A 20,898-nucleotide genomic window follows, 5' to 3' on the forward strand; every position below is an offset into this window, starting at 1 on the left:
TGGCAGTTTTCTACTAGTTAGTATATATGGGAAGGATGATAATATATTTATGTGTCCTACAAGGGTTGTTATCTGATTTCCATCTTCCTTGCCATTATTTATGGTTTTTGTTTGTATATATGTATGTATTTAGGTCATTGCTGGATTATGGGTTTGTCTATTCTGGAAAATTGGGCCAACTTGTTGATGTTCTATCAGAGGTGTCTCCTTCTCCTTTGACTTTTAGTGCCATGAAAGTCCAAACATTATCTTGAATTGTATATATTGTGATGTGATTGTGATGAGTTTCTATAATTTCGTGAAACAGCTTTTGTTTTTGCTTCATATATAGTGTACCAATGCTTTACGAGAATAGAAATTGTACACGTTCACCTCATTTTGGGGTGCACTTAGAAGGGAAATTAAAACAAGAAAGGAAAAAAAAATTAGATGAAATGTAAAATGTGATTTGCAATGAAAAATAATTTTAAAGAGAGATAAAAAGAAAAATATAATTAAAGTGATTTATACAACTATAGGAATTCTTATCCCTCTACTTCAAAAAAGCCTTAACATCTGGTAAAAAAAAAAAAAAAAGCTTTTAGCATCCATTTTGAACATGTTGAAAGAATGACATTAACACTCAAACACTTTCAACATAAGTTAACAAATGATGTGAAAAATAACTTTTAATGTCAATTATAAATATAATAGATATAGAAAATAAGCAAAAAGTATAGATAAACAAAATTATTTATATTCATTCTAACTCAAATTAAGATATGATTCAGCCAATTTTATTCGATAGTAAATATAATAAGTTTTTTTTCCTATAATGGTTATATTTAGAATTGATATGATCTGTGCTTTTATTTTATAAAACAAAATATATATGATAATTTAATTATTCTCTACGAATCACAAATTTCATACATATCAAGCATTAATTAAATTAAACATATATATAAAAGACCTCATTAAGTATTCACACATCTATGTAGATTTAAATTATAAAAAAAAATAATTAATACCAACAACTAAAGCAAGCGATGCATTAATGCATATCCTAATTACTCGGCCAGAAAATTAGTTACAGCAATATATATAGATAATTAGATATATATTCTGCTGGTAAAAAAATTAACATGATATTAAATTTTTTATTATTTCATTAAACACAACAATATTAAAATAAAAAAATTCTAATAATTTTTAGTTAAAATTAACTATCAATTAAACTTAAATTATACAGTTGTCAAAATACAATTTGTTGCTCCCGAATTTACAAGCATAAATGTTTTATACTGTCTCACTATATCCCAAATGTCACAGGGATATCATGATTCCCAGAAAAGCACAAGTTCTACCACACACATCTTCTCTAAAGGACGTGTGGATCGTCATCTTCTCTAAACAACTTATTCATTCTCTATATGGTATCAGTCTAAGCTTATTCATGACCTTGAAGGCTACGTCATTGGCAAAACACCTTGCCCTCTTTTGATGAGGTATTTGTTAAATTGCAGAACTATGAGATGTATCTCAAGCGTCATGAGCACTTCAATCACCTTATCTCTTCCTACTCCAACACTATTTGCCAACTCTGCTCCAAGAAGGGACATAGTGCTCACACCTGTCACTGTTAAGTTTTGATTTTACGGATTGTTTAAGTAACAACCCAATTTCCACCTAGTCCAAACAACTTTGCCCAAGTTTAAGATCAGTTTTTGCTGCAGTAATTGACATTCAATTCCTTGGCAACGAATCCTTTTAATCTCATATAACTTAATTCCTTAAATGAAATCATGAGACTAATGTACAAAAGCACAACAAAATCCCTAGATCAAACACGGTTTTCTATTTCTAAATAATCAAATAGCATGACCCAAAAATGAAGAAGCAATAACCAAACCTCTCAGTTCCCATTATTATGAAGATTCATCAACTTCATACAAAACAACCAGTTCAGATTTAAATGCCAAACTACAAACAAAATGCTTAGAAATTAAAAAGGAAAATAAACTAGATGGATCACAATCACAATTGGCTCCCTCAAGCTCTAGAAGCCTTCCTTAATTCTCTCTCCGTCTCCAAATCCAACTGTGAGAGATGCCTTCTCACCTCCAAATTAAAAGTGTCTCTTTGCATTTTCCACCTCAACAAGCTGGCACCTACAATTCAGAATTTTTCTGCCAAAAATTAAAATATCGATCCTTCAAAATTTGTCTTCAACTAGAAATAATAAAAGAATATAGAAAAAATTGGAATGCCAAGAAAATCACCAACACTAAAAGCTATATCAAAAAGTAGAACGTGAGATAGAAAATAGGTAAAAGTATTTATAAGGAGGAAAAATATATATCAAGAAAAAAATATACTTTATTTGTATGTAGCTATTATTTTGGGATTAGAAAATAGGTAAAAGTATTTTGATTTGTTTAATATGAAATGTTAGTGTAAAGAAGTTTTATAACCTACTCAATTTAATATAACAATATTAATAATCATTTCTTTAATTTATTTAACTAATATGAAATGGTATAAAAATAAATAAAATTAAATATATTAATATTAATATATGTCCATGTAAAAGTATTTATAAGGAGGAAAAATATATATCAAGAAAAAAATATACTTTATTTGTATGTAGCTATTATTTTGGGATTAGAAAATAGGTAAAAGTATTTTGATTTGTTTAATATGAAATTTTAGTGTAAAGAAGTTTTATAACCTACTCAATTTAATATAACAATATTAATAATCATTTCTTTAATTTATTTAACTAATATGAAATGGTATAAAAATAAATAAAATTAAATATATTAATATTAATATATGTCCATGTAAAACTCCAACACATTGAAGTTAATACTAATTAGTAATTAGACTCTTTGAACTTATTATATACTTTTTAGAAAAACATTTATCAAAAATTGATTATATTACAGTATTAACAAAATTCCAAAAGATGATTTGTAGTTATGTTAAAAGACATTTTGAGGTAAGAATATTTAAAATATCAAGATTTAGATTCCTCGAATATATATGCACAACTCATTCAATATATATTTTCAAGCACCGTATCATTATTAGAATATTAAATTTCAAATTAGTATTTTATAAACAATCTAATCTAGATTTCGGAAGTGCAAAACAAGCATGCATGCATGTTCAACTTTTCTTTTTCATTATTATATAACTGCTTGTTCATCTTTAGTTAAAACTAGTTCATTAAAAGATATATATATATATATATATATATATATATATATGTTCTAGCTAGTCTTCTTTTAAGAAGAAAACCGAACTACAACTTGTTCATCAACTTCATACAAAACAGTAAATTAAGATTTGAAGGACAATCTATCAACAAAATACTTAGAAAAAGAAAAATAACTAGATCACAATTCCAATTGGCTTCCTCAAGCCCTAGCCCAAAGAAAATTAGCAACCCATTATTAACTCAAAATACATAAGACATAGGATCCCTTAGTCATCCACTTTTAAAGAAAATAATAAATCTAGAAAAGCCTTCCGTTATTCTCTCTCCAAATCCAACTGTGAGTGATGCCTTCTCACCTTCAAAAGTGCCTCTTTGCATTTTTTCACATCAACAAGCTGGCACCTATAATCCAGATTTTTTCTGCCAAAAATTAAGATATCCTTCAAAAGTGTTCCTCAAATAGATATAACAAGAGAATAAAGAAAAATATGAAATCCCAAGGAGAAAAACTACCCCCCTCAAACTTATGCTCAATTTGACACTAAATAACTTCCAAGGAGAAAAATGATATATAAAAAATGAAGAAAAATAAACATTATTCATATGTAGTTTTTGCGATCAGAAAATAAGTAAAATTTTTATAGCCTACTCCACTACTTAAGTTTTATTACCATCATTGTTTATTACATTTATTTAACTAATACGAAATGATATAAAATTAAATATATTAATATTAATCGATGTCATTTTAAAACTCTAGTAATTAAAGTTAATAATAGTAAAACTCTTTCAACGTATTATATACTTTTTAAACAAATAACTTATCAAAAAATGATAATCTTACGTTATTAACATAATCATAAATGATTTGTAGTTTTAAAAGACATTTTGAGATAAGAAAATAGTAAGATTTAGATTGGAGATCTTTCCTCGAATATATATATATTATTTTCAAGCATCCTATCATCATTGACTATTAATTAGAAATTAATATTTTATAAACAATTTAATCTATATTTCAGAAATGCAATAAAATTATTCTTGTTCATTTTTTTATACTTAGATGTTCATCTTTTGTTATTGAATAAATCAAGAAATATGAAACCTCGTAAAAGTGGTGGAATAGGGCCATCAAATTGATTTGATTCAAGAATTGGGGAATGTTGAATATACTTTAGTGGAAAATTTGGAAGCATACCCTGTAGATAATTATACCAAAGATCTATTTCCATCCACTTTTCCACAGCTCATTTAGCCCAGAACCACTTTGGAACAAAATCTGATACTCCAGTTTTTGAAATGTCAATATAGCTAAAGTCATTTGGGAAATGTCTGACCTAACTTGCAAGATCTCAATCCTATCTAACTCAATTAAACATGGGGCCCAGTTTTGGCTAAATTCCAGAGCCAATGAGTTATCAGATAAAGCGTTTGAACTCAAATCTAGTTGTTCTAGGCGAGCTGGAAATCCAACATCTTCAGAAATTGTCCCATTTAGCTTGTTCCTATAAAGGTACAATCTTCTTAAAGATGGGAACACTGAGAGAGTGTTTGGAAGAGTGCCATTTGATTCATGCCCAAATCTAATTCTTCCAATGAGTATCCAATATATCTAGATAAGTTATTGATTATCAGTGGAAGATTTCCACTCAAACTGATATTGGATAGCATCAGTGAGCGCAAATAACTTGCATTTTGAAGTGATTTTGGAACTCCACCCTTTAATTGATTCCCTGATTGAACCAATGTTTCCAACTTCAAAAACATTGAGAATTCAGGCAGTATGCCGTGAATTTTATTCCAACCTAGATTCAGTTCTTGCAATGAGTATCCAAAACACCCAGACAAGTTATTGAATATCACTGTCAGTTCTTCACTAAACTTGTTACCAGAAAGATCCAATGACAACATTGTTTTCACTAGATCCTCTGTTTTTGAATAATAAATTGTAACCTTTTTGGAATCTTTTTTGGCAACATGTTTTCACTCATTCAATTTTTTTAGAATAGGAAACAGTAACATTTTTTTAGTAAAAGTGAAAACAAAAAATCCTCACTTGATCACAACAAACAGTCCTTATTTGTCTTGCATTCTGCATTCATACAAATATTTATGGAAAGAAAGACAATTGTTAAATGCATACCTTGGAATGTATTTGCATCAATTATTAGAAAATTTGTTAACATATGTTCAATGTATATTTTGGAGTGCAGAGTGGGATCGTTGGGGTGTTCCCAAGCATGTTCCTCTCCCTACAGAATTTCACAAGACGTACAGGCACTTACATCTCAATCAGGGAATCATACCGTTGCTGCCAGCTCTAGTGAATCACCGTCAAAGGCATGATTTCCACTCACATTAGAGCTTTGGTTTCTCAATTTGAGTTTATTTTTATTTTCTTTCTATTGAACTGTTTGTGTGAAATAGTTTCAGACTCGAAGTAGTTTTTTGGGAGAAAACATGGGCATAATTGGTTATTAATAGTGCACTATAGTGATACAGAGTAGCCGTGTCCCGTTACAGAATTTGAATGTTGTTGTGTTACTGAATAGTGGTCATAATGGTGTAGGAGTGTGAATTTTCGTAAAATCTACTTTTTCCTTTAAAATAACATCATTTTAGGTGCTGGGGTTGCAATCTTGAGATTTTCCCTGATTTTAAAATTAAAGACATTCCAAAATAGATATGGTTTTTCATGCTTCTATCTATTATGCGATGCTTATACTATTAGACTCATACTAACTCATCTTTTGGAAATATTCAGTTGGATATTTTATACAATATCTTGGTTCATCTCCACATGTGTGGGTGGATTTACACTGTGCATTATGGCATCTACTTTTATCCTGTATTTTGAGATGATTGTATATGCAACCATATTTTGATTCAAACATTCTCCGGGAAGTCTCTTGATATAACATGACCCATTTATTTATAAGATAAGAGAATCTTGATGCATATGCCATTTTTGTTGATGATTTCACTCAAAAGTTTGAATTTATTATTGTAAATGTATGAATACATAATTTCGAGATGCCAAAGAATAATTAAATAAAGTTGCTTTCAATATTACTTTAACAAACATTCAAAGGTTAAGCATTGTTTTAAGATTAATACAAGTTTTTTTCAACAAACAAGCATTGTGTCAAGATTAATTCAAGATCAATCTTTTTGTCTCAAAACAAAGTGTTTACTAGAGATTAAAACTCTGGTAATTGATTACCAGACAGTGTAATCGATTACCAGAAGATAGATTAATTTAAGATCAAGTTTTTGCCTCAAAACAAAGTGTTTACAAGACATCCAAGACTTTGGTAGTCGATTACACTGAAGATAATTTTAAAAAATTAGCTTTTAGAAGAGTTTTGAAATTTGAATTTAAAAGTTGTAATCGATTACCATTGATGTGTGTAATCGATTACCAGCAACGAAACTCTTGAAATTCAATTTGAAAAGTCATAACCCTTCAAAATATAACTGTGTAATTGATTACCAAAAACCTGTAATCGATTATTAGTGAAAAATTTCAGAAAAAACTTTTTGAAAAAACACATTCCTTCAAACCATTTTTGAAAAGGCACGAAGAGTCTATATATGTGTGTCTGACTTCGAAAAAGCAAGAAAAAAAATATTCCAAGAGAACTTAATTATCAAATGTTCTCTCAACAGCTCTTAGGCAAATACTTGCAAATCTATTGAGAATTCATCCAAGAACTTTAATTTGTATTATCATCTTTAAAAGAGAGAAATTTCTTTAGGAACTTCAATTTGTATCATCCACTCTAAAGAAAAGAAATATTTTTGTTCATCTCAGAAAGTCAATTGTAATCAAGAGATGAGTTGTCTCTTGGAGAATCTTTGAATACAAGGGTGAGAGATCCTAATGCGTGTTGACGGGACGTAGACACGCGAAGTGGCCGAACCAATATAAATCGACTTTGCATTTTTCTCTTTCATTATCTCATTTATGTTATTATAATCAATTTTATCTTGCGCATTTAGAATAACATTGTTAAATTGATTGTTTCTTCTTCTTCATTATGAGCCTATCAAATATCATTTAAAGGAGGGGTTAAATTTTGTTAGTGAAAATTTTTGTAAGACTTAATTCATCTCCCTCTTAATTATTAAAGTCACTTGTCCAACAATTATTATTATTATTATTATGGGAGAGACACACTCTGAATCATTTTAAATAATTTAAATAAAAATAAAAAATAAAGAAAAGAAAAAGATTTAGAAGTTAAAATAAAATAATTAACAACATGATAATGGTGGATAGTTATTAGGAGAGGATAGTAGATGTTTGAAAATTAATAAAGAATATAATCGTCTAAAATTTATGGACACTAAAAAGGATATTTCTTTTATTAATAACTAGATAATAGATTACGTCTTTCTAAATTTTAAATAATAAGTAAAATAATTTAAAAAGTTAAAAAAATAAATTTAATAAAAAAAAGTGATAGAATAAAAAAAATTAGCAATATAGAAGTAGTGGAAAGTTACACTAGGTTAGAAGAAAATTTTTAAAATTTAAGAAATGATTTACAGGTGAAATTATCCAATGTAATATGGATATCAAATGGAGATATATTTTCTTTATTATTAGTATGGATTAATAATTAATAATATAGATTAATATTATTATTATTATTGTTGTTGTTTCTTTCTTAAAATAAAAGGCATGCATAGTTTGAAAATTGGAGTGATCTCCATATAATTGAAACATATGGTGTCAAATTATTTTGGTCTAATTATGACAAAATGATTATGATAGATTCATTCATTCAAAATATGTGCAAGAAATTTTCTAATTTTATTCTTAAAAAATTGAAAATGAAGCCCTTATCAAATGTTTAACTCAATACTGTTTTTGTCAAACCGAAATTTTGATTAAGAGAAAGATGCAAGTAAAGTATTGATATAATACATTGTAATTTATATTTCATTATAAGCATAACTCTAATAAAACTAGAGTCTTCTTAAAACTATCAAAACATTATATAAGTATCTCAATTAACAGTGAAGAAATGTAAACCAATCATAATTTTCAACTTATTGTCTTCTCCAAGCATTAACAAGCTTAGACATTGGAGTCATCCAGGAGGGCTAGTGTCTTTGAGGGACTGAAAATTAAAAAGAGAAAGAAAGAAAGAAAAGGAAAACAGAATGTTAGTTTCCAAAATGTGTAAATGAAAACAAATAAAATTCTTATACCTATAAAAAAAATTCTAGAAATTGAAGTAATTAGAATAATAGCATCAAGTTAATGATAGATTAAAATCACAATAGTTTACAAGAAAAACATTTATAGTAATAATGGAGATCGTTAATATTTTAGGATTAAGTATTTAATATCAATAATTATAAGTTTAATGATTATATAATGACAATATAGTTTTATACTATTAATTAATCTTAATATAAATTTTGTAAAATTCCACAAACTTATCACATACATACTAAAAAACAATTGGATGATAGTATAAAATAATTTAACATTATTCATACACAACTTATTTTCTATAATTATATCTCTATTTTATTTTATTATCATGAAAACTTTTCATCCAACTTTTTAAAAGATTACACAGGACATAGATTTATTAAAATAAAGTATTGAATATAAACACTAGATCACCCAACCACTCAACCAAGCACGAAATCGTGACCCTACACTTAATTAGCATGCTACAATTACACATTTAATTATTCATGGGTAATAAATCTCATATTTCTTTTATAATTTACGAAAACAACTTAGCCATTGTATCACAAAAATAATATCTCTTTTAATATATATTTTTTATTTGAAATCAAAAATAATATTAAACAATTTACAATACTTATACATTTTCAATACGTTTTAACTTCAATATATATATATATATATATATATATATATATATATTCATATCACCTCTCAAATAAACTTAATTAGTTTAACTAATCTTGCATATAACTTACGGGTCTAACTTTCTAGTAGCTGTTGACTTGAAATTATCCCATATCTCTTCAAAATTAATTATATTAAAAATAGTTCAAAATTATGAAATCTTTCGGTCACAATTCAAAATTATAATATATATGAAATCTTTCATTTATATAAACTATATGAAAAGCAAAAGAAACTATATATATGGAAGGGCTACAATATTATTACCTGTTAAGCTTCAGCCATGCACCTTTGATATTTTATTAGCAAATATTGCGACCTTGACATAAATATTGTCTGATAGATTGTTCAAGAACTTGAAATAGGCATGTCTCCAAGAACGCTTGAATAAGATTGAGCCAAACACCACCCAAAAGCTTATAACAAATCCAAATGTCATACTCATGTAAAATTCACGATTGAAAAGTGAATATTCATCCTCTTGAACTTCAACATTTGGTTCTTGTGCTAGCCACTTATCAATACACAATTTCTCAAGTGGCGGTCCACAAAGATCAAGATTATCTTCATAACTCGAGGCATTGAAACTCTGTAACTGTGTGCTGGTTGGAATTTTTCCAGTTAGATGGTTATGTGACAAATCTAACACGCCGAGTCCATAAATTTGAGTAAGACTCGGAGGAATTGAACCAACCAACTGGTTTCTTGACAAATCAAGAGATTCGAGTGATGTTAGCTTTCCAATCTTTGAAGGAATTTTCCCTATCAAACTGTTTCTTGATAAATTCAATGAAACCAATCCAAATAAATTATCTATTTCCAGTGGAATTTCTCCAGAGAACTGATTGCTCGAGAGATCAATGCTTTTTAGAAGTAGTAACACATTATTTTTGAACATTTGTTCTGAACCTTTCCACGTCAAGAGTGCATTCAAATCATATGGTTGAGGACCTGGAAACTGGCTGGTTTTGACAAAATATGAATGACCTTGATAATCTCTTGAAGATGTCTTTTGAGTCATTGAAGTAAAATTTTTTATGCATTTAGGAATTTGCCCAGACATGTTGTTTAGTGAGAGATCCAAGAGTTGAATGTCACTTAGGTAGCAAATTTGCAATGGTAAACTTCCATGGAAATTATTTCTTCCCAAAATTAAAAATTGCAACTCTTGTAATTCGCTCCCAATCCAAGCAGGGATAAGCCCTGATAATCTGTTTTCTGAAATATCTAACATTACTAGATTTGTGCAACTCCTCAAGGAGAAAGGTATCTCATCTGTTAAGTTGTTGTTTCTCAATAGCAATGCTTGAAGATGAAGAAGAGATCCCATGGATGTGGGTATCCTTCCTGAAAAATTATTGTGACTTAAGTCCAAATAAGTTAATGACTTGAAATGGCTCCAACAGTCCGGAATTTTTCCAGAGAAATGATTATTTGAAAGGTCTAATTCGAACAAAGTTCCAACTGTACCATTAGCACATAAAAATGAAAGAGAATCTGAGAATTGATTTTTGGATAAATCAAGAAATTCGGAACCTCGCAGAAATGGTGGAACAGGGCCATCAAATTGATTTGGTCCAAGAATTAGGGAATATGGAATATTCTTTGTTGGAAAATTAGGAATTATACCATGGAGATTATTGTATGAAATATTCATTGAAATCAATTCTCGGAATGCTAAATTAGCCCAAAACCCTTTTGGAACCATATCTGCTATTCCAGCATTTGAAATGTCAATATCCAGAAAATGATTTTGTGTCTCCAACCATTTGGGAAATGCTGGACCTAGCTTGCAAGATCGCAATCCTATGTGGCTCAACTGAAATGGTGGGACCCAATTTTGGCTAAATGCCAAGGCCAATAAAGAGTTGTCAGATAACTCCAATAAATCTAACTTTGACATATTAGCGAAATGATAGTCAGTGAGCACACCCTTTAAGAAATTTGATTGCAGATCTAGTCTCTCCAGTTGAGGTGGAAATTTAATATCTTTAGGAATCTCTCCATTTAGCTTGTTTCCATCAAGATATAAACCTCTTAAAGATGAGTATATTGAAAGGTCAGGAAGCGTTCCATTGATTTGATTTCCTTTTAAGTTCAATTCTTGTAGCGAGAATCTAGCACATCCAGACAAGTGATGGATTATCAGTGGAAACTCTTCACTCAAGCTATTATAAGACATGTCCAATGAGCGCAAAGCACATGCATCCCCAAATGATTTGGGAATTCCACCTTCTAAAGAGTTTGATCCAATTGACAAAAACTCTAACAGAGATGGCAATTTGGTACTCTCTGGAATTTTTCCATTTAATTGATTTTCTGAAAGATCCAATGTTTTCAAGGCAGAGAATATTGAAAGCTCAGAAAGCGTACCATTGATTTGATTTCCTCCTATGTTCAATTCTTGCAGCGAGAATCTGGCACACCCAGACAATTGATGAATTATCACCGAAAGCTCTTTATTCAAATTGTTACCAGACATATCCAGTGATCTCAAAGCACATGAGTTCCCAAATGATTTGGGAATTCCACCTTCTAAAGAGTTTGATCCGATTGACAGAAATTCCAAATGAAATGGTAAGCGGATGCCTTCAGGTATCTTTCCACTTAATTTATTTCCATAAAGAACCAATGATCTTAGAGATGAGAATACTGAAAGGTCAGGTAAAGAGCCGGTGATTTGATTATATGACAAATCCAAATCTTGTAATGAGTGTCTAACACAACCACTAGACAAATTATGAAGGATTGACGGAAGGTCTTCACTGAAATTGTTTTCTGGCGCATATAAAGAACGTAAGGTGCATATATTCGCGAAGGATTTGAAATCGTCAGCCTTGAATATATTAAATGAGAGGTCGAGGTGCTCAAGAGAATTCATTACACGGCCAAAATGGTTTGATGTGGATCCCTCCAAGAGGTTATGACTAAGGTGAAGCTCAACAAGGTTGGAAGTGACGTTGGACAGCCACTGGAGTATCATTGATGACGTGAAGCTGTTGAAGGAAAGATCAAGGAAGGAAAGGGAACTAGAAAAGTTGAATTTGGAGGGCCTCAATGAAAGGATAAAATGATCGGAAAGGCTACATTCACTTAAACTCAGTTCTCTAAGTTTTGGTAGCTTGGCAATCATTTGGAGGAAGCTATGAGAAGTGTTGAGATTAGATATGGAGACCAAGGAAAGATGGGTTAAAGAAATGAGATTAGACACCCAATGATCTCCATCGTCAATTTTGAGAGCACCATCATCATAATATCTGCCAAGATAAAGCTTCTGCAAATTTGAAAGGTTCCCAAGTTGGGACGGTATACTTCCTTCAAAAGAATTGCCACTTAGATCAAGATACAGCAACTGGGAGAGATTTCCAATTTGAGAGGGTATATTTCCTTCAAATTGATTGTAGCTGAGATCAAGATGCTGCAACTGGGAGAGATTTACAAGTTGAGAGGGTATTTTTCCTTCAAATTGATTGTCCCCGAGATCAAGATGCTGCAACTGGGAGAGATTTCCAAGTTGACGAGGGATTGAACCCTCCAGAGAATTCCAAGCAAGATTTAAGTATTTCAAATGAGAAAGAGAGCCAAACTGAGTTGGAATTTTTCCGCCAAAATGAGAAAATGACAGATCAAGGTATCTCAAGTTGGTGAGAGAACCAAGAAACTCTGGGATTCCTCTGCCTTGAAAAGAATTCCAACTGAGGTTTAAATACTTTAATTGTTGCAACTCCATCAACGACTGGTGGATCTCTCCGCTCATATAACGTCCATCATTAAACAGATCACCGTGAAGGTCGAGCATTAGGACATGGGCGGTGAGGTTGGAGCAGCGAATCCCTTGCCATTGGCAGCAATCAGAAGTGGTCCAAGAAGAGAGCATGCCATAGGGATCCTCAATGGCAGCCTTGAATTGGAGGAGTGCTTCCCTCTCAGTCTGAATGCACATAATATGGTCTTGAGCAGAAACAACAACCTGCAACATCATTAATATTATTATGCCTTCCATGAATTTCAAACCAAAAGGAGTTTATTTTTTACTTTTAATAAATAACAGTAAAAAAAAGTTTTAGATATTCATACTTTTAATAAAAAATCCTTTTAGGATATTTAATTTAAAAAAAATTGTCATACGCGGATAAAATATATAAAAAAAACTCTTCAATAAAATTTATGGAAATTAGTTTAAATAATTTTGTATTTCCTCTAAATTTACTAATATAAATTTTACGCAAGTATGTAAAATATATTCAAATAATTTCTTTTGACCCAAATAGTTTGATTAGTTAGGTTGATTTTATAATTATTTCTTTCCCGCTTTTTTTTAAATTTTTTTCTTTTATTATTTATATTAAACATGTTATATTCTATACATTTATGTTATAAATATAAAAGCAAAAGAAGTAATTATTATGACGTTTTTAAAATTTAAACAACTAACTAAAACTATGAATATTGGTAAAAATATTTGAATATAAATGTGTGTATAACTTTTATTTTTTTATTTAAAAGTTAAAATAATTTGAATAGTCTAGGGGGTTAATTTAATTAGTTGGAAATTAATATAAATTTTTTGATATTATCTTTGATTTCAATAGATAAAAAAAATCTTAGCTTGGTATTTAATTTGCTGAAAAGATTTGAAGCATATAAACATGGCCGCTATGAGATGGGTTCGGCATACAACACTTCTAAATAATAATTATGACTTCTGTGGTTCTGTTTGCTTCTACCACAACTACTTTAGAAAAATAATTATTTTAAGGAAAAATTTTGAACGAAAACTTTCATCCAAATGCCATTGAATTTCTATTTTAATTTTAAAATAAATTTTGTTCCTAACTTCTCTTTTAAATATGTAACAATTTTATTAGTTCATATTATTTTTTTACAAACATTAACCAATAAAATTGGTATATATTTAAAAGAGAAGTTAGGAGAAAATTTATTTATTAGATAATATTATAAAATACTTCAAATATAATTGAATCCATTGGCTTATATATTTTCAGCTTTCAGTTTTTAACTTTTCAACTTTCAAACTTTATAATTTCATCTACAATTTTAACTATCAATTAGCAATATTTTAAGTAATCGTCTGAAACACAACCTGAATCTATGGTGGCAAAAATTATGAGCAAGATTTTGTGCACTAATTACTTGACCCATATTTTGTTATGCATTTCGACCGAAAGATTTTCAGTTTAAAGATGCTAAAATGTACTTTAGTATATATATATATATATTCTTATGAGTAAAAGTGACGATCACTACACAACAATGACACAATTGCTGCTTATGTTCCCATTTTTCTTTTATTTTCCAATTTAATATTTAACCAATTAAATAAAAATAATTTAGCATTCTAAACGATATATATATCAAGGGAAGACTTGGAAAAGTCTCCAGTCAAGAAGTTGCAAAAAAAAAAGTTTTTAAAAAAAATTAAAGATTACTCATCCGTAACTTTTGCACTTTGTTTGGATTAGAGATGAAATAGAGAAAAAATGAAAGAGAAAAAAAGATAGAAATAAAAGAGAAACAAGGTAGAGAATTTATATGGTTTAAATAGAAATAGTAAAAAAATGAGTGTTTTTTTTAGGAATCCTCCCATAAAATCAATATTGCTTCTCACAAAATCCTCCCATTTTACCACTGTTTTTGAGGAATCAATTTTTTTTTGGACCCCACTAAATTTGTTTTTACTTCATTTTCATTTCCATCCCATCTAAATCAAAAGTTCCCATTTCATTTTTTTACCCCACTAAATTTGTTTTACTTCATTTTATTTTCAGTCCATCTAAACCAAAAGTTCCTCACTTCTTCCCAATTTATTTCCTTCCAAATGATCCTAGTGGAGGACTTCAAATTATATGTAATTGACATTAAAATCATAACGTGTTTGAAGTGGCATTCAAAGTAGGTTTAGTTGAAAAAAGTGACCATGTTCTTAACGAAGAAGAGGAAATTGGGTTTAAAAACATATACCATGCTTGAAGAGGACATTCAAATTTAAAGTTAATTAATCTATTTGTCCTAGATACCAATAGACCCATAAATGATTTTTTTATTATTAAAGTGACTATGTTCTTAATATATATATATATATATATATATATATATATATATATATATATATATATATATATATATATATATATATATATACACATAAATGCTTTAAAAAAACGAAGAAGAGAATATTGAGAAAAAAGAACTAAAATATTCAATAAATTAAAACAATTCAATTCCAATTAAATTCACACCAAAACCCAATACTTTCTATAATTTTTAAAATTCTTAATTGGCTATAATTTCATTATTCCTATACATCAATATATTAAATATCAAATATAAAATAAATTTCTTAATATCAATTTTATATTTGTCTTATATATCAACCAAAATATGTACTCCTTAATATAATAAAAAATTAATACTATGACACTTTCAAGGGATGATTTGAAAAAATATATCATCAATTTGTCATGAAAATAATGTATGATTGACAAATATAGCTAATAGAACTTAAAAAGAGTAATGACATTCAAAAATTGGAAAAAGCCACTATATTCTACTCTACACATAAAAAAGTGTATGCATGGTGTGAGCCTTTTTTGTGTGTGCGTACGGAGAGAAAGATTGAAAATAAAATTTATTGTATCTTTCATTTGTTTAAGTCAAAATGGATTATATTAGAATCTTAAGAGAAAGATCATTTTGAAGGTTAAAATGGGAAAAATGAAAATTATTGAATTAAGATTAAAAATAATATATCATTGAAATTATTGAATTAAAATTAAAAATAATATATCATTGAAATTAAAACTTAATTATAAACATAGAATGTAATATTATTATTGTCCTTATCTTTATTATTATTGTCATTATCTTTGTCATCACTATTTATGCCTTGTTGCCATTATCATATTTGATGGTTCAACATCTACATATACCATGGTTCAACCTTGAAAACAAAAAATAAGGGGGCAAAACAAACGGTGCTTCAACCTCTAATTCAATCCGAAACATTATGAACCCAAAAAACAATGAACAAAACATAGGAGAATGATCTATTTTAAGAAGAAAAAAATGACAAAACTGTGAATAAAAATTTAAGGAAATTGAAATTCATTGAAATCAAATGAGATTTGAATTGCGATTTTCACAAATACATTCAAATGAGAAAACATGAACGAACCTGCAACATCATAAATATTATTATGGCTTGCATGTATTTGAAACGAACTGGATTCATGGTTGGCATTTTGGTGATTATGATCAGAAAGGCAAAGTGATTGATGAAATGAATCCACTGAATATGAGAATTAGAATGATACTGATGACTTTAGCACTGCCAATAGGCATGCATATATATAACATCGGGATGGTTAATGGAAGTCACATTTCTCAACGGTTGGACCACTCATAAATTCTTCCAAGTATGTAAAATATATTCAAATAATTTCTTTTGATGCAAATAGTCTGATTAGTTATGTTTATTTTATAATTATTTCTTTCCCGTTTTTTTAAATTATCAGCTCTTTTTATATTATTTATATTATACATGTTATATTCTATATATTTATGTTATAAATATAAAAGCAAAAGACGTAAGTATTATCACGTTTCTAAAATATAAACAAGTAACTAAAACTATGAATAATGGTAAAAATGTTGAAATATAAAAGTGTGTATAACTTTTATTTTGTTATTTAAAAGTTAAAGGGATTTGGATAGCTAGGGGATTTAGTTTAGCTGGTTCAATAAGATTTATGAATTATTATATATCTCAAAGAAGGGACATAGTGCTCACACCTGTCACAGTTAAGGGATGGTTAATGGAAGGCACTTTCTCAACAGTTGGGGCAGTCATAATTTATTGCAAGTATCCAAAGGGTCTTCTTCACTACCTCATCAGTGGGGAAGACTTGGAAAAGTCTCCGGTCAAGAAATTACAAAAAACTTGATCGTATATCGTAAGGCAATCACATTCACATTTAAAATATATAATTAAAAAACTAATAAACACAAAATTTCTAATTTATGAAAACAAAAAACTACACTTTAAAATAATAATAATTATTATTATTATAAACACTAGATGCACCCAACATTCCAACGAGCAAGAAATCATTATCCTGATTATTTAGCATGCTACATTTACACGTTAATATTATTACATGCATGCTAACCTTTAGCTACCTTTGATATTTTATTAGGGAACATTGCTACCTTGGCACAAATATTGTCTCGTAAATTGTTCAAGAACCTGAAATAGGCATGTTGCCAAGAACCCTTGAATAAGATTCCGAATGCCCATACTCATGTAAACTTCACGACTAAAAAGTAAATATTGAACTTAAGGCATCGAAAACTCTCTAACATGAAGAGTCGATTAATTTGAGTAAGACTTTGAGGAATTGAACCATCTAGCAGGTTTCTTAACAAATCAAAAAATTCAAGCGACCTTAGGTTTCTAATATTTGAAGGAATTTTCCCAGTCAATTTGTTTCTTGATAAATTTAATGAGACCAATGCAAATAAATTCTCTGTTTTCACTGGGGTTTCTTCTAAAAAAATGATTGTTCGACAAATCAATATTGATGCTGAGATCAAGATGCTGCAAGTTGAGAAGGGATTGAACCATGGAGAAAATTCCAAGCTAGATCTAAGTATTTGATATATTTATTTCTTATTTTGTTGTAAAAAAATATGACGAACTATTATATATCAAACATAATTTTTTAATTTTAATTTGTAATATGTGAATTAAATATAAATTAAAAAATACCAAGAAAAGTTAGGTACAGGGAAAGGATTTAGTCTCTTACAAAGGGTAAAATTAAGAAAAACAAATTAATAACCTATTAGTTAGCTTATTTTTATTTATAAGCTATTTAAGTAATTGTTACTTGTTAATAAAGACCAAAACTGGTAACAGAGAAAAATTAGAATGACCAAAAACACTAAAACATTTATTAAAAATTAAAAGCAAAAATATAAAAAGGTTTATTCATACAGACTCGTCTTTTCTTTCATTAAAAACTAAAAAAGATAATAAACCTTTTTCATTCATTTTTTTTGGTAGAGCTTCTTTTACTCACACTTGTTACCCATACAGACTCGTCTTTTCTTTCATTTTTGTTGTCAGAGATCCTCCTTTTCTATGAAGCTAAACATCTTTTAAAAAAATTATCCACACAAAATTTCTTGATGATATCAAGCTAAACGTGTAACTTTTACGCATGTATAAGTAGTATTCAATGCATATGCATGGTCCGTATAAGTCATGAATTTTGTTGATAATAATTTAATCTTCATAGATGTCATGGGTTTTGTGTTGATTTTCTGATGTTTTGTGAATATCTACATCTTGAATATATGAATTTGTTGGCCCTGGAAAACAGATAATTGGAAATTTCTATGAAAGTAACTTGGCCTCCGTCATCGCATTATTTAAGATAATAATTGTGGAAATTTTTATGAAGTGGCCGGCGTGGCTCCTTTAATTTAGAAAAGACATTGTCATCACAATATTATTTAAAACAATAAATGTGGAAATTTTTATAGATTATGTGGCTCCTTGTACGACTTTGTAGACAAAACACCAAAAAGCTAGCCTACGAAAATTCCGTCATCGCAATACATAAAACAATAAATTAAACTTGATATTTCATACATAATGTAAGTTAATTTTTTGCACCGATAATATTTTAATTTAAGCAAAATGTAATAATAATGTAAAGACTTTTTTATATTATCAATCTAACGATGGATTATTAAATAGGGCATTGATAAACCTGTTAATTTTTATTATAATTATTTACAAATTATATTCAAAATAGTTTGAAATCGGTTGATAATATATATTTATTTACATCAATAATATGAATGAAAATTAAACTCATTAATTTTCTTTTTCTAAGAACAACTCCAATGCAAATATAAAAAAAAATTATAAAATTTATGAGGATGAAGTGGTCGTTGTGGAAGGGTTGAGCCAAGCTTTGACAACTGAGAAGCCACTTGGAGGAATCGGGGTTGATTATCTTATATGTTGTTTCTGTATTTGAAACAACTTTAAGGCAGAAGAAATATGTTGTTCCACCGATACCATTTCTCCCCGCACCCTTGCTAGGGTGCAAAATCATTTAATTTGTGTAATTGATTATGGAAGATTAGGATAAGATCGAACTTGGTAATTTTTGTTTTTGTTTTTTTTTATATAATTTTTTGTGTTTTTGCTTTATATATTTGAAGTGGAGGAAGCAGTGGTAGGTTCTATATTTATAATTTGAAAAAATGTTGTAGACTAAAATCCAACATCTTCAGAAATTGTCCCATTTAACTTGTTCCTATAAAGGTACAATCTTCTTATAGATGGGAACACTGAGAGAGTGTTTGGCAGAGTGCCATTTGATTCATGCCCAAATCTAATTCTGCCAATGAGTATCCAATATATCTAGATAAGTTATTGATTATCAGTGGAAGATTTCCACTCAAACTGATATTGGATAGCATCAGTGAGCGCAAATAACTTACATTTTGAAGTGATTTTGGAACTCCACCCTTTAATTGATTCCTTGATAGGACCAATGTTTCCAACTTCAAAAAACATTAAGAATTCAGGCAGTATGCCGTGGATTTTATTCCAACCTAGATTCAGTTCTTGCTTTGAGTATCTAGGACACCCAGACAAGTTATTGAATATCACTGTCAGTTCTTCACTAAACTTGTTACCAGAAAAAGTGAAAACAAAAAATCCTCACTTGCTCAGAACAAAATTTGAGTATATTTTGTTCCTCTCCACGCTCAAATGAGTAGTCACAATATTAACTTTTCACAATTATACTTGTTCAGACATCTCCCCGCTCTTAACACTTTAAAATGATCATAAGGAGTCATGTAAGGAGTTTGTTAGAAATCCTGCATTCTATCCTCGGGTTATGTAACTTCAGCATTTTCTTTGGGTTATATTTTGATTGATGAAAAGGAGCAAAATATAATACTTAGTTCCGTTGTTTTTTTTAAATCGCTAAGTTCCATCGTTACACTGATGAAAGGGACATATTTGAGTTACATCAAGATGTTTTTAACTTGGTTATTAATAGAGCACTATAGTGATACAGAGTAGCTGTGGCCCGTTACAGAATTTGAATGTTGTTGTCTTTTTTAATAGTGGTCATAATGGTGTTAGAGAGTAAATTTTGGTAAAATCTACTTTTTTTTCCTTTAAAATAACATCGTTTTAGGTTCAGAGGTTGCAATCTTGAGATTTTGCTTGGTTTTAAAATTAAAGACATTCCAAAATAGATATGGTTTTTCATGCTTCTATCTATTATGCGATGCTTATACTATTTGACTTACACTAACTCATCTTTGGCAATATTTTTCTCTACTCTGAACTCTAATTCGTTTTTGTTCTGAACTCTGAACCTTCAACTTGCTCTACTTTTCATGTTCAACACTCATTTTATATTTGAATGTTTAAGATGTCGGAATATTTTAAATGAACATTTTTTAGTTCGAGCATTTATATAATTATTTAATCTCTATGTAGAAGTTTAGAATACTGATCATCCTGCTATGTGCTATATAGTGACTTTGAGCTGCTATCAGAGACTAACAATTATTGTTTTTAACTGTTAATTCATGTATCGGCATAAGCGTTTGTGGTGTTCGGTGTAAATTGATGAGCCATGAAGAATTAAGTTTATCCAATTGGATATTTTATACAATATCTTGGTTCATCTCCACCATGTGTGGGTCGGTTTACACGACATTATGGCATAGGAGATGA

General features: G+C 29.1%; 1 protein-coding gene across 1 annotated transcript; it reads right to left on the minus strand.

Moving 5' to 3' along the window:
* Positions 1-9,378: 9,378 nt before the first annotated feature.
* Positions 9,379-16,439, minus strand: LOC100791012 (receptor-like protein EIX1). The gene is made up of 2 exons (XM_014768753.3): positions 16,297-16,439; positions 9,379-13,071 (listed from the first exon to the last, which is right to left on the minus strand). Exons 1-2 carry the CDS (start codon positions 16,360-16,362, stop codon positions 9,379-9,381), a joined length of 3,759 nt encoding a protein of 1,252 aa, XP_014624239.1. The 5' UTR covers positions 16,363-16,439.
* Positions 16,440-20,898: the final 4,459 nt, after the last annotated feature.

Source organism: Glycine max, chromosome 16, assembly GCF_000004515.6.
Source record: "Glycine max cultivar Williams 82 chromosome 16, Glycine_max_v4.0, whole genome shotgun sequence".
NCBI classification, from domain to species: Eukaryota; Viridiplantae; Streptophyta; class Magnoliopsida; order Fabales; family Fabaceae; genus Glycine; species Glycine max.

What these genes read in the sequence shown, in the direction of transcription:
- LOC100791012 (XM_014768753.3), bottom strand. Translation starts at nt 16,362, where the DNA reads ATGCCAACCATGAATCCAGTTCGTTTCAAATACATGCAAGCCATAATA. An exon ending in TAATATTTATGATGTTGCAG is followed by an intron (nt 13,072 to 16,296) that starts GTTCGTTCATGT and finishes ATGATGTTGCAG; the next exon opens with GTTGTTGTTTCTGCTCAAGA.